General features: G+C 51.0%; 2 protein-coding genes across 3 annotated transcripts; both read right to left on the bottom strand.

Moving 5' to 3' along the window:
- Positions 1 to 221: 221 nt before the first annotated feature.
- VPS25 (vacuolar protein sorting 25 homolog) lies at positions 222 to 4,907 on the bottom strand. Its single transcript, XM_079797203.1, has 6 exons — positions 4,804 to 4,907; positions 4,445 to 4,590; positions 3,705 to 3,758; positions 3,253 to 3,341; positions 2,415 to 2,490; positions 222 to 829 (listed from the first exon to the last, which is right to left on the bottom strand). The coding sequence occupies exons 1-6, from the start codon at positions 4,854 to 4,856 to the stop codon at positions 717 to 719; spliced, it is 531 nt and encodes a 176-aa protein (XP_079653329.1). The 5' UTR covers positions 4,857 to 4,907; the 3' UTR covers positions 222 to 716.
- Positions 4,908 to 10,596: 5,689 nt separating this feature from the next.
- Positions 10,597 to 12,626, bottom strand: RAMP2 (receptor activity modifying protein 2). Of its 2 annotated transcripts, none has more exons than XM_079798947.1 (4): positions 12,084 to 12,626; positions 11,574 to 11,639; positions 11,152 to 11,260; positions 10,597 to 11,035 (listed from the first exon to the last, which is right to left on the bottom strand). In XM_079798947.1, exons 1-4 carry the CDS (start codon positions 12,532 to 12,534, stop codon positions 10,783 to 10,785), a joined length of 879 nt encoding a protein of 292 aa, XP_079655073.1. In that variant the 5' UTR covers positions 12,535 to 12,626; the 3' UTR covers positions 10,597 to 10,782. The 2 variants fall into 2 exon arrangements, with proteins under 2 accessions (XP_079655073.1, XP_079655072.1); XM_079798946.1 differs by having other exon boundaries at positions 11,152 to 11,269; positions 12,084 to 12,608.
- Positions 12,627 to 14,431: the final 1,805 nt, after the last annotated feature.

The raw sequence follows: 14,431 nt of genomic DNA on the forward strand, positions 1-14,431 counted from the left end.
AAAGCAGTCTGTCCCTAAGCTGTTCCATCGGCACTCCCCCACACAGCCCACCGCGCAGATGTAAAGCCACAGGCTCACTGGAGCCCGCCAGCCCTGGAGGATCTTTTCCTTTACAAAGGCCCGAGGCCTTCTCTCCCCTCTTCTAAGCTGGGATTTGCTCAGGGGTTAACACTTCACAACCCGCCCCATGCCCACTCAGTAGTAACATCAGAAGCAGGCAGTGTGGTTGAGCTTTTTAATATCATAAATCACTGTCCGGCCCCGCCTCTCACTACCAGATGGCTTCTTGGGCCTCCTATCTTCATATTGCCTGGAAGGCTGCCTGCAGCCAGGGCTTCCACTAACCCCTAGGAAGGATCCAGCACCAGCCTGAGAGGGGAGGCAACAGCAGCTACAGGGGTGGGAGTGGGGAAAGACAGCTTGTATAGGCATGAGTGTGTGTGTGTGTAGTTACATATGTGAACACATGTACAGTGCTGGGTTTACAGACCCCGGCTCAGGGACAATCTAGGACAGAAGGGGAGGTGGGCAAGGAGAAGCACATCTCTTCTCTGCCTCAGCCTCACCCTATCCCAGGGACAGACACATGGGGTAAGTGGACTGAAGCCCTTTGAGTCTGGTGGAGGCACAGATCCAGTCTGTGGGAACACTGGGTCTGTCTCCTTTTGAAAGCCCTGGAAGGGTAGGAGGTAAGGCGTAAAGGGAGATAGGTCTTGCTAGAAGAACTTGACGCCTCGGCCATCGCTGATAGTGATGATCTCTGCTTTGTGCTCCTGCTGAAGGGCCTGCAGAGCCCGCAGTAAGGTTGCCTCATCCAGCCCGTGGAACTCTGGACGGGGAGATAGGGGCAGTCAGGGACACTCAGCTCCTTGGAACAGGGAGATAGGGGCAGTCAGGGACACTCAGCTCCTTGGGGCTCAAGGCCTCTGAGGAGAGTAGTCTAGCTGGAAGATGAGACTTTACAAGACCAGGATATGCATATGCCATCCATACTGCTGCAGCTGCCACCCATCCTTCCTGGGTACACCTTAAGAGTAAGGGGTGGAATGCCCGAGCCCGGTATCTCCAGTATCTCTGTTAGAGCGTCATCTTGATATGCCAAGGTTGCGGTTTCGATCTCCAGTCAGGGTACATACAAGAAGCAATTAATAAATGCATAACTAAGTGGAGCAACAAATCAATGTTTCTCTCTCTAAAATCAGTATTTTTTTTAATTAAAAAAAAAAGTAAGGGGTGGAAGAAAGCTTTAGTTAGCATAAAATGAATATTTTTGCTCATTTTCCCACTCTTGATTCTTCTATCAGATTCAACCCCCACGTACACCCCAAATATGTCTGATGCGCAAGAGTGACACCATTTGCTTGCAAGCCAGAGGGGCCTTCCCAATCAAGCCTAGGGAGGTCAAGACCCTGTCACTGACTGACCCTAGTTGCTTGCGCATCTGTACCCATCATGAGGACCTGTCCTGACACAAAGAAGTATAGCCATACATCTGGCCAGGGGACAATGAAGGTCCAGCACAGATATATACCGTTTCCTAGATAAAAAGAACACGACTGGGAGCCAAGGGCCTGCTGAGTGTCTGGAGATATGGCATTTATACTGCAGGGAGATGTGAGAGGCAGGAGGCAAGCCCTAACAGGCTTGCACACATCATCCCCTGCGGGGGCCCAGCTCTTAAGTCAGAAAACTTGCTTTCTGAGGAAGCCTCCAGCTTGGCCCAGCCTGAGCGGTGGGCTGGGCAAGGCTGCAGCACTGAAGTCATAGGTGATGGTGGGAGTAGCAAGCAGAGGCCTGCAGAGCAGGGGGGAAGAGCCAAGAGCTATAAACTCTGTTGGGGCAGTCAGGACCTGGCAGAAAGGGGAAGCATCCCCTTCCCCCCAGCTAAGATGGGAGCTTTGGGTGATCCTGGGGATCAGAATATGAAGGCAGAAATGAAAGAGCTATGTAAAAATCAAACACTATGCAAATCATTGCCTGGCTGGAAAACAAAGTATTTAAAAGGGCTGAGGGTGTTGGCCCAATCCCTTCAGCTAATGCCCACAAAGCTTGAGTCCTCTATAAGAATAAAGGGTGAAAGAAAGCCTGAGTCAGCAAGGAATGAGATTTCAAGCTTAATCTCCTGCCCTGGTTCCTCATTTGGTGTCTACACCCTTAATTCGTAACTTTTCATGGGTCACAGATGCTCTTGAAAAATCTGATATGGACTCTATTCCTAGAAAAATACACATACCCCTCACAAACAAAATTTGGATTTTTTTGTATGTGAATTCAGGTGGTTTATGAAAATAATGGGTATGGGTTAAGCAGTATTTGGAATTCAGAAGCAGAGAAGAGGGGAGTCTGAATGTCAATTAAACAAGGACTGGAGAGAGGATTCAGATGGCAAAACTAGGGGAAGAGAAAGGCATTACCCTCATCCTCTGTGTCTTCCCCATTGGTCAGTTCATACAGGGTGAACACGGAGTTGTTCTGACCACTCCTGGAAACCTATGGATACAGAAAATGGGGACTGAATAAGGACCAGGAATCTCTTGGGAGAAGGCAAACTGGCAGCTCCACCTCTCTGACCCAGGAATGGTACCCAGTCTCAAACCAGGGTTGTCACCTCTGCAGAGAAGTGGCTAAAACCCACAAACCATACAGGTGCTATATTTATATGTGTACACACACATTTGGAACCACTAAACCTCAGGTCTTCACGTGTCTGAGGATTGACCTCTCATTCTGGTTGTTTTCCTGTTCAGGAATGGGTGGTATGTATTTGTTATATTTGGGTTGTTGATGCTTCTTACCCTCCTTTCTCTCTTGGGAATGTTTAGAGCTGGTGGTGGCTAGGAATTTTGGAGACAGAGTCTGTCCCCACACCCACATTGGTTCAGAACATCGAATTCATATTGTGGACAGCCCATAAGGGTGCAGTGGGGGAGGGACCCCATGCGTTTTTTTCCCCCTTCCTTTCCCCATTTATCTTCTGTGGCCAGAGGCTCCAGCCAACAATAGTACTCGTGGTTCCCAGTACTGCATTCTCCAAACATGGCCTCATGTAGCCTCTGCTATCCAACAGGCAAAGAAAGGGAACCTCTGTGCAGCCATGGAAATTGAGTCCCTGAAAGAATCTTGCCTGGAAGACCTAGACTTCCTCTTTCTGCCCCCTTCCACTTTGCCCAGTCTGGGAACACCAGGTATCTGCTGAGCACAGACACAAATCTCCTTTGCCATGTATTTGTCATTGCAGCAGAATAGTCTCACCCACTGATAGATGAGTTTCCCCCATTCTTCTGGCCTCCGCCACATGATCAGGAAGCTAGACTTGTTCTTATCCAACCACTCCAGGTTCCCTGCAAAACAGATACTTATGAAAGCATCAGCTCTAAGAAGCGACAAAGAGGCAAAACCAAGGTAGAACAGAGTAAAAGAGACTCAGCTTTCAGCAAGAGACATTCAAAATTTGTTTTACTATTGCTGTCTGCAAGGCACTCGTTCTCCTTCTATGTCTCTTTAGGTCTTAAGGCACAGAGGAAGAGATTTTCATTTGTATACCAATGGGGGAAGGGACCTAGGGAATCAGGCTGTCTACTGTACCGAGAACTCTGGGCTGCAAGCAAGGGGAGAGAAAAAAGCTATTAAAAGTCTTGTGTTTATCTGTCCTCAGGAAAAGCCAACTAGGAGGAAAAATAAGAAATTTGGGGAATTGAACCCACCTTTCTTCCTCAGTTCCTCTAACACAACCTGGATTGATTCCACGGGGAGCTTCCCTGGTTTAAGGTTAAGGGATTGGCATTAATGGAATAAACTGGGTGAGATAAAAATTCGCAGAACCAGTCACATGCTGAGAACCACCTGGCCCCTACCTCTCCCTCCCACATACTTATATGTGCAGTTCCCCAATGGGATATAAATGGGCATTTCTTAGACACTGGGGGGAAGAAGATAAAGACAAACGAGTCCCATTTAAAGGAAGAGCTTTACAAAATGAAATGTACTATTTCCTCGTCCTCTGTCCGCTCTCCTTCCTGCACAGATAGTTTAGGCATGAATCAGGCAGCAAAAACAAATGACACTTACTTCCTGGGAGAATAAGAGTAGGCAGAGAAAATTACTCAAGGCAGTACCTGAATTTGAGCCTCATAATGACCAGGACAGGAAATTCACTCAAAGGGGCTCAGGTTGAAAAGCCTGGGACTTGGCTCCATCCAGGGCAGAGGTTCCAAGACCTGAATGACAGCTGGGTACCCATCGCCGCCTGGGACAAGAGGGTTTGCTGCTGCATTTGGATTGGGGCGTAAAATGGATGCCAGCTCCATATATTTGCTCTTTCCCAAGGCCAGTTTGGATAGGAACCTGACTACTGTGGGTGAAGGGTGTGCGAGCGAAGTCTGGGCATGTGGGAAAGTGTGGAAGTGGAGGTGTGGGGGCTGTGGACGAGTCTGAGGGAGGATACGCTGTAGCTTCACGTTGTTGAAGAGCGGGCTCTCCTGGGCTTCCATCACCGTCATGCTGGCCTGTTTGTGCAGGCGGCAGAAGGACAGGACCAGCGAGCACCAAGCGGCCAGCTGCTTCTGCCGAGTGTCCACGTTCGGCTGTAACCTGCCGGGTGAAGGGGGTGGGGTGCAGAATTACAGGGAGGGAGAGGGAGCGAGGCAGCACTTGCCGGAGGCGCGTTTGGGGGAGAAAATGAGAGGCTGAGCGTGGTGGCGACCGAGTCCTTTCTCCCCCTCCCCATGTGAAGGATCGGGGCTCGGCCCGGGGTCAGGGGAGGGAAGGGAGGCACAGCGGGGCTTCTCGGGGTCTGAGCCTCACGTAAAGAAGGGCGGGAAGCGATACTGCCACGGCCACTCGAAACTCATCGCCATCGTAGTAGCCCAGGAAACCCGGAACCTCCCGGCAAAGGACTTCCGGTCTCCGCTTCCGCACGTCCTGGCAGAAAGCACAGCAGAAAGGTTCCGGCCCCTTCTTGGGAGAGAGGAACAGTCTAGGAAGGGTTCTTCCTCTTCTGCCAGTCCCTTGCCATTATCCTAAAAATCCTTACCGGTTAGAGCAAAAGGTCCCTGAGAAGTCTGACTCAACCCCCGAGAAGGGCAGGCAGTGACTTCCTCACAGCAGCATAGTTTGTTCACAGAACTGCAAGTAGAACCCCAGGTCTCCAGACCCCAGCCTAGGACTGTGTCCACTATGCTGGGCTTCTTTCAATAACAACATTTGTGTCAAATGCCATTTAAATTAAACGTCTCACATTTCCCAATCTCTTCGATTTCTATGTCCTTTGACTCTATCATTCTTCAGTCTCCGGCAGCACCCGTGGGAATACGTTTGTAGCTGGCAACTGCACTGCTTCCATGATTCAGAGCTGCCATCCTTGACCACAGCCATCCATCTCTGATCTCTCTCCCGTTCTCACCTTCCTAGTCTCAAGTCCCAGACCCCTTTTGGTCGTGACTCCTTACCTAGACTAGACTACTCAATTCTGTCCCCTTGTCTACCTACCTGCTGGTCAGTTTCCAAACCAGATTGTTGGTCCCTGCCCACCCACACCCCCCTTTTGTGTCACTCCTTGAAATCACCAGAATATGCTGACTGAGACCCAGATTCTGTGATAACCTCACGACTGGACTCTCACTGCAGCCCTGTGGCCCTTTGTATTTTTTAAATTGATTTAGAGAGAGGGAGGGAGAGAGAGAGAGAATGAGAAACACTGATTTGAGCCAAAACCGGTTTGGCTCAGTGGATAGAGTGTCGGCCTGCGGACTGAAGGGTCCCAGGTTCGATTCCGGTCAAGGGCATGTACCGTGGTTGCGGGCACATCCCCAGTAGGGGGTGTGCAAGAGGCAGCTGATGGATGTTTCTCTCTCATAGATGTTTCTAACTCTCTATCCCTCTCTCTTCCTCTCTGTAAAAAATCAATAAAATATATTTTTTAAAAAAGAGAGAAACACTGATTTGAGAGAGAATAATCGATCAGTATACACCCTAACCAGGGATTGAACCTGCAACCTGGGTGTGTGCCCTGACAAGGAATCTAACCCACCACCTTTTGGTGTACAGAATGATGCTCTAACCAACTGAGCCACGCTGGTCAGGGTTGTCTTTTTTAAAAATAAGAGCTTATTTGAACCAAACTGACAACATATTGTGGGGAACAAGCTCTCAAATGCTCCCAACCCTTTGTCTTTTAATGACTCCCTGTCACTTCGCTCCAAGTAACTCTGCAACGTTGTCCACACTCATCAAGCCATGTCACCTGTCCCCATTTCCCTCCTCTCTGCAGAATGTCCTTCCTTTCTATTTTATGAGATTGCAGCCATGAATGTGAACTTATTAATCTTTCCCTCTCCATCTGTCGGCACACTTGATTCATCTCTCAAAAAGTCTTCCCTTGCCCTAGCTGGTTTGGAGTGCCAGCCTGCCAACTGAAGGGTCCTGGATTCAATTCCGATCAAGGGCACATGCCTGGGTTTTGAGCTCAATCCCCAGTAGGGGGCATGCAGGAGGCAGCCAATCAACAATTCTTTCTCATCATTGATGTCTTTCTCTCTCTCCCTGTCTTCCTTTCTGAAATCATTAAAAATATATATTTTTAAAAGTCTTCCCTTTTACTCCTCCCTTTTGGACTCAAAGGAAGAAGTGCTGCTCTTCTTTACAAGGCCAATCCTTTGGCGTATCTTCTTGCTCTCCTTTCCAACTTCCTCCAGGACTTTATGCATCATCCTCCCTCATGTCCTTTCCCCTGCCTCCTCTCTACTAGTCTACAAATATGCTGAAGTCATCCCTTCATCCCTATTTGAAAATATATTGTGTCCTAATCTGAGAGAATATATGCACCCTTATGTTCATTACAGTGTTATTTACAATAGCCAATATCTGGAAACAGCACAAGGGCCCTCACAGTTTAATTCCCGGTCAGGGCATATGTCCAAGTTGCAGGCTCAATCCATATTAAGGGGTGTGTGGGAAGCAGCCAGTCAATGATTCTCTTATCATTGATATTTCTATCTCTCTTTCTCTCTCTCTCTCCCTTCCTTTCTAAAATCAATAAAAATAATTTTTTTAAAAAATGTAGTGTCCTTGACTTTGCCACTCTCTCAATTTCTCGTCTGATCTCTAACATCTCCCCTACCCAAATCCATTCTTCATTTTACACAATTCCTGGTTCACAGAAGTACCCAACAAATATTTATTGAATGAACAAATGAACTTTGCAATTAATAATGTTTTTTCAAAGGGTACCATCTCCTTTGCTTCCAGGGCGATGCTTTATCCTTGATCTGCTACTGTCTCTCTGATCTTTCCCTTTGTCTCCTTTTCCCCCTATTCTTTTTTTTAAAATATATTTTTATTGATTTTTTACAGAGAGGAAGGGAAAGGGATAGAGAGCTAGAAACATCGATGAGAGAGAAACATCAACCAGCTGCCTCCTGCACACCCCCTACCGGGGATGTGCCCGCAACCAATGTACATGCCCTTGACTGGAATCGAACCTGGGACCTTTCAGTCCACAGGCTGATGCTCTAGCCACTGAGCTAAACCAGTTTAGGCTCCCCCTATTCTTTAATTATGGGTGTTTCCCAAGAACCTGACTTCAGTCTTCTTTTCAGTACACCTTCTCTTAAAACTCTCATCCCTCTCATGGCTGTATATGACATTTCTGTGCAGAATTCTCCTAAACCTGTGTTTCCAGCTCCACCCTCTTTCTACCACCACCATCACCACTCCCATTTCTAACTCACTGTGGGATATTACAGCTTGTTCCATTGTTACCTCATATTGCATATCCTTTTCCTCAGGCTACCTCCTCTTGTTAATGGCTGTTTTCTATTCTTACTTCCATCATTGTCCAAATAACTCATGTTCAAAGCCGGAGTCAGCTCTAGTCTCTGTCTGTCACCTACTTCATATCCAAATCTTGTTGATTCCCTCCCCTGTTTTTAATTATCTCTCCTACTTTTCAATTATTTTCCATTTCCCCATTCACCACACTTTTGGTCCATGTCCTATTTTTCTCAAGCCTGAATTATTACAATAGTTTCCTAATTCATCTCCCTTTCTACTCTCTCCTCTAGGGGAATGCACTCCACCTACCATTAATTCATGTAGCAACTCTTCAATCACCCTCCTGTGATCTTAACTCCTGTGATCACACCTCTGTTAGATGTGACCCTTCCTTCCTTTGCACTCATACAAACATTTGGCTTGTATTCTTTGCATGACTCTCATCACACATTCCATTGTTTTTGTTTATTTGAGCATGTCCACTCCCCTACTAGATAAAAGCCATTGAGGGCAGAAACCAAGTCTTAGCTAACTTCCTTTTTCCTTTTTTTAAAAAAAATATATTTTATTGATTTTTTACAGAGAGGAAGGGAGAGGGATAGAGAGTTAGAAACACTGATGAGACAGAAACATCAATCAGCTGCCTCCTGCACACCCCCTACTGGGGATGTGCCCGAAACTGAGGTACATGCCCTTGACTGGAATTGAACCTGGGACCCTTCAGTCCACAGGCCGACATTGTATTCACTGAGCAAAATCGGTTAGGGCAGCTAACTTTCTTTTCAACACAATATACCATACAGTGTCTTACACCAGCATGCCTTTGATGTATGTTAGCAAAATGCATGAAGGCAAATATGGGCCAAGAAAAGCATAGATATATCCTTGGAGAAGATACATTCATGGAAACAGCAAAGATTTATTTCAGTGAAAACTCAAAATGTCCAAGGGAACAGGTGTGTCTCTAGAGAGACAAATACGACCTGAGAGGAGAACTGTGTCTCAGAGAATGAATAGATATATTCCAGAAAGCATACAAGTATGTATCTATGGAATAGACAGGCATGTCTAGGAACTGGAGATGTATATTCTCAGGGAGGCAGATATTTCAACAAGGAGTGAAGGAAGTTCCTGAAGTGGCTTTAGGTGCCACAAGGAATAAACAGGTGTCTTTATGGAGCGCAAAGTTGTTCTCTAGGTATTTTTGATGACCTGGCACGTTTGTTCCAAGGATAATTGGAGGTGAAGGTTCCCTGGTGAGAACTGAGCCTCACTGTCCAGGGGACCTACAAGAGTGTCCATATGCCAAAATGGTGAGTCAGAGACTAAATATGCCCCCAGAAAGTGGTGTGGATAAAAAAGGGATGCTGTAATAAATCATAAATTCCTAACTGGGCAGGTCATGGTGGGTAGTCACACCCTAGGCATATAAATTTCTAGCCTAAGCAAGCCAGGCCCATTGTCTTTGTGCATCCAGGTTAGCACACCTTTGAAAATGCCTCCTTCCAAACCCCTCCTTCTAAGATGTAATCACCCTCACCTTGCTTTCTCCCACCTTCACATAATCTTCCTTAAATCCCCTCCTTAATTTAAAATGCATGAAAGAAACTGCAAAACTGTTATTCTTCAGAGCATTTGAGAGCTTGCTGCTAGTATATGCCATCAATTTTGGCTCAAATAAACTTGATTAAACTTTATTTTTATTTTTTAGATATTTTTTAATTTTATCTTTTTTCTTTCAAATACATTTCTATTGATTTCAGAGAGGAAGAGAGAGGGAGAGAAAGAAACATCAATGATGTGAGAGAATCATCCATCCGCTGCCTCCCGCACGCCCCCCACCGGGGATTGAGCCCGCAACTCGGGCATGTGCCCTTGACTGGAATAGAACCCGGGACCCTTCAGTCCGCAGACTGACGCTCTATCCACTGAGCCAAACCAGCCAGGGCTAAACTTTATTTTAATTGTTCACTCTATTACAGATGTCCCCCATTTCTCCCTTCTTGCCCACCTCCACCCAGCCCCACCACCCCTCAAAGAAACTCTTAAAAATTCTCCACAGGTTTGGACATTTCTTATGTCGACAATGGGAAAGTGTCTTAAGGGAGCCCAAGTATGATTCAGAAGCCGATAGAACTAGTCTTTGCTATGGAGATGACAGGTCTCTGACCTCAGGGTCCAATCTCCTGTTTTGAGCTTCTTCCACCACACATCCATCTTCTGCTTTTTGGTTTAGTGGACACCAGGGGGCAGTGTGCAGCCAGGCTGTAGGCCACACCCCCGGGGTCCAGGACAATGTAGGATGAGGGCCAGGGACCTGGAGGGGGGAGTCCTGTGGTGAACGTAGCAGAGGGATCCCCCACTGCCTTTACCCTCAATCCTGACCAAGGTCCTTAGGGGTGGACTTCAGTTAGTCAGATCAGAGTTCCTATTCGAAGTCTCTAGAAGTGAACTGAAACATGAAAGCGGAAAATTCAGAACTCCTGGGTGGCCCCCCTTCCTTCTTGTAGGAGTCACAGCCCGGAGGCCTCTCTCGCCCCTCCCCCCACACCTCCCCAGCGGCTGGCCAGACCGGAAGGGAGTCTTTTCCTGCACGTTTCCTGGAGCTGGGTTTGGATAGGGGCAGGAAAGGCCGCCACCTTGGGAGGGAGGAATGTAGGAGTGTAGCCTTCAGGTGGTGGTGGGGAGGCGGGTGCCGGCCGAGGACTGTGGGGGCAGGTAAGTAAACAAAACAGTGGGGCTATCAGATTCTGTTGCCCAGAGCTGGGGGCCAGTGGAAATGTCAGGTTCTGGGAAGGACACAGGCCCCACTGGGATAGGGAGGAGGACGGTGTACAAAAGAAACCTTTTATTTTGAAAATTACAGAACTTGTGCCATGACCCCACCCAGCTCCGTTCCACCAATCTCGGGCTCCGTGTGCAGTGAGGGGAGGGGAGGGGGCAGGGAGACAGGGAGGGAGACCTGGCGGTGGCAGGGAAGGGAGGGGTGGCTGCTGAGAAACTCATGCCACCTTAGGTCCGGGCTTCGCTGTCTTTACTCTTCCACACCACCAGGGTGACCAGGAACGGGATGAGGCAGATGGGGGCTATGATCATGGCCAGGAGCACATCCTCTGGGGGATCTGAGAAGGCGGTCTGAAGGGTGCAGTTGGCAAAGTGGGTCTGGTGCGTCTTAAAGATGATCTGTTCCGCCCAGGGGTTGGGGAAGCCCAGGTCAAAGTGTTCTGCTTCCCTTTCCAAGCACTCCTGCAGGTCGCTATAAGGCCTGGGGGCAGGAGAGGACCAGAGTGAGGGAGGGATGGGGCCCACAGAGAGGAGTGCCCCGCATTTTCTCAAGGCCCACCCACAAGGAGCAGGCCCCACCTCTGGCCCGGCCCCTACCTGCTAATGATGGCCCAGTCGCACCAGTCTTCTTTGATATGGTCCATAATAAGCTGATAGTCTTCCCAGCAAAATGAAATGCTCTCATCGTAGTACATCACCATTCTCTCTGTGGGCACTAAGACTGCACATTGACCACACCCCGCCCTCCCCTCCACGCCCTCTGGTCCAGGTGCTTCCATTCATGAGTCACTGTCCCTGTCTTTAGACAAGACCCTCTGGCTGAGGGAGAATGTCCGTGCCTTCCACGTGCACAGCCCTTCCCAGACTGGCAAGAGTTTCCGCATACCCTTTTCCTGGGGTCTGCTCACCCCGCTGTGAGGTGGCCAGCGTGGGGGCCTGCCTTGTGGGCCAGGAGCCCTCCCCACTGACTTGCCTCTCCTCTTGCCCCAGGACGCCTCCCACCGCTGCGGGCCACTCACCTTCTGCCTCCAAGCTGCCTGCGGTGGTGAGGAGCTGAGCCGCCGACTCCTGGGGCTTCAGGGTGGCTGCGGGCAGAAATGGGGTGGGGGGTGTGGAATCGTTGGGTCTGGGCAGTGGAGCGTGGGGGGGGGGGGTGAGCTGGAGGCTAAGACCCCGGGGAAGTCAGAGCTCATCTCAGAAGAGAAGGAGGCATGATGCACCCACGGGGTGCCCCCGTGCCCAGAAGAGAGCGGCTAGGACCAGCTCCTTCCCGCCAGCGTTCAGATCCCAAACGCCTTCCCTCCTCGCCGCCCCAGACCTTCCACGATCTCTCCGCCGGGCCCCCGCCCCAGGGTCCCCCAAGGGGGAAGCCGCTTGCACGGCGCCCTCACCGAGGTGGGGCGAGGGACCAGCCGAAGTGCAGCGCGGTCCGCACCCACAGCCTCGGGCCCGTTCTGGCCGCGGCCGTCCAGCCCCCCTCCCCTCCGGGGCCTCCCGCGCTGGCACCCCCGCCCCGGCGCGGCGCTCACCCCCCAGCAGGAGGAGGAGGCTGAAGGCGGCGGGTCGCCCCGCGCGGGTCGCCGGGGTCCGCGGGCCGCCGGCGGCACTCCCTGCCCGGAGCGAGGCCATCGCGCGGCGAGCAGGCGGGGAGGGGCGGCGGCGCTGCGCCGGGCCCGGGCGGGGGCGCCTATATCCCCGGCCCCAGTCGCAGGAAGCCGCGCCGCTTCCTCGCAGGGGCAGGGACAGCGGCGGCCACGTGGGGGGCGGGGGCGACGCCAGGGCCGGCGGGCTGGAGGGGGAGTCGCAGCCTCCCCCGGCCCTGGCGCCTGCCGCTCCCCGCGCCCCGCCGGCGACGGCCCACCCTTCCTGCCAGCGCGCCCTGCGGGGCTGGACAGCTCCCCTCGCCGTCACCCCAGGACCGGGGTCCGGTTCCTGCTCTCGGCCGCGGGGCGCCCGGGACTGGCCAGGGTCCCCCAGCATCCGCTCCGGGACTCCGGTTGTCCCGTCTCTTTCGAGGGGAGGTGGGCCGGGGTCGAGGCGGGGTGCGGAGCGAGCGGCGCTCGGGGACTCGGAGGAGAGGGAGGGGCCGGGAGCTCGGCTGAGGCTGGCGGCGTAGGGTTGTCCTGGGCCGCCGGGGAAGGCGCGCCTGGGGCTGGACTCTTGTTTCCAGTTCCCTTGGAATCCCCATGGATGTCAGCCCGCCTGCCGACACCGGGGAGAAGACAGCCGGCCCTCCGGAGTCGGTAGGAGGCTGGGAAGAGAGAGAGGGGAAAACCAGCGTCGCAGTACCCTCCCTTCCAGGGACCTCCTGGGGCCCAGACCCACAAACAGGACGGGGGAGAGGGGCAAGAGTAAGAGGACTGTGCTGCCAGACGGAAGCGGGCCACAACCCTTCAGGACCCAGGTTGTGAGAGGGGAGGGGTTTAGAACCTGCGATGTGTGACTGCATTCGTGAGATGGGTCCCTGGAGGGGACTTGGCGTTCAGAAGCCCTGAGTCCCCTTTCTATCGCTCCACTCCCCTGGAATGGTTTCAGTTACCTTCACAGATTCCTATGTCCTCCCGGGTAAAGTCACCCTCTTCACTACGCCGTAGTGAGCATAACATCTGGGAAAGGGCATTGCGTGCACTCAAGTAGATACTAGTTTCCTTTCCCAAGGACTTGCCTAAGGTCACACTGCTGGCAAGTAGCATGGTGATCCGGGGCCCCCAGGGGCCCTGCTTTCTGCCTCACCACAGCTGTCTCTGCGTCCAGAGCCAGAGCTTCATTTGCCTGAAGCAGTGGAGGAGCCCAGGAGCTGACTCGGCTGTGATGTTTGACTCCAGACACAGCTGTCAGCACTGAACTTTCCTAAATTACTCCCAGACGCTGACCCTTGGACTCAGCTGCTGCTATTGTCCAAATTTACTCATCCCTGCCTAACACAGATTATCTTTCATGATCTGTCTTCAAAGTCTTCATCTCAGGGTCATAGGCTCTTGAGTCATGGCCACTGATAACCTGTGGCCCTCCTCCAGGGCCAGGGGTCAAGAGGTTGCTTTAGAAAGACATTCAGAGGGAGAGGGGAGGTGGCCTACTAGGCATAAACCCCAAAGCCCTCCTGTGGAGGGTCATCCTCTGCAAGGTGCAGAAAAAAAGCCGGGCACCTCAGAGCCACTTCAGGCCAGGGACAAAATCCATTCCTTCCCTCCCACCTGTGATTGCCCTTGGAAGAAAGAAAGAAAGAAAGAAAGAAAGAAAGAAAGAAAGAAAGAAAGAAAGAAAGAAAGAAAGAAAGAAAGAAAGACATGGTCAAGAGGGAAATTCTGCGTGATACGATGGAATTAGGGAGCAAGGAGGGGCAGAAAGCAAAACCAGCCATTTCCACTGGGCCGGGGTCAGAAGCACCTGAGTCCACTGTGGTTAGAACTGGAGTTGGAGTCAAGATTAAACTTGTCAAAAGTAAATGTTGGGTTTTAAATAGGGCAGCATGGTATAATGGATAAAAACAAACTAACATTGGTTAGGATTCTGAGGGCCTCTGTCTCGCTGTGTAACCTTGGGAAGGCCATTTCATGTCTTTGGAGCTCAACATTTTCAAATACAAAATGACCTTAGAATCCAAAGGGAATACACAGGTGACTTGGCAGAAAGTGTGATTTTCAGCCTAGAGTCGGGGTTAAGCTTGCGTCAGGATTGGAGACCTCCAAAGGAGAACCTGTAGCAGTCATTCCCGAATGTGGAAGTCCAAACCCTTCCGCTGCAGAGTCTGGGAATGTTTTTCTCCTCCTGATTTTCCTCTTCCCACTTTTTCTTACCAGTTAGATGTTTGGATGTTTTCATTGACCCCTGGGAGCGTCCTGGTAACTTGGGGTCAGCTATGAGGGCCCTTTGGGGC

This window comes from Cnephaeus nilssonii (genome assembly GCF_951640355.1).
Source record: "Cnephaeus nilssonii genome assembly, chromosome: 19".
In the NCBI taxonomy this organism is placed as follows: Eukaryota; Metazoa; Chordata; class Mammalia; order Chiroptera; family Vespertilionidae; genus Cnephaeus; species Cnephaeus nilssonii.

Coding starts and splice junctions, on each gene's coding strand:
- VPS25 (XM_079797203.1), bottom strand. CDS start 4,856: ATGGCGATGAGTTTCGAGTGGCCGTGGCAGTATCGCTTCCCGCCCTTC. Junction 4,591..4,803: donor CGCTTCCCGCCCTTCTTTAC/GTGAGGCTCAGA, acceptor TTCACCCGGCAG/GTTACAGCCGAACGTGGACA. Junction 2,491..3,252: donor GGAAACTCATCTATCAGTGG/GTGAGACTATTC, acceptor CTGTATCCATAG/GTTTCCAGGAGTGGTCAGAA.
- RAMP2 (XM_079798946.1), bottom strand. CDS start 12,534: ATGCTGGGGGACCCTGGCCAGTCCCGGGCGCCCCGCGGCCGAGAGCAG. Junction 11,640..12,083: donor CCTCCTCCTCCTGCTGGGGG/GTGAGCGCCGCG, acceptor TTCTGCCCGCAG/CCACCCTGAAGCCCCAGGAG. Junction 11,270..11,573: donor AGGCAGCTTGGAGGCAGAAG/GTGAGTGGCCCG, acceptor GTGCAGTCTTAG/TGCCCACAGAGAGAATGGTG.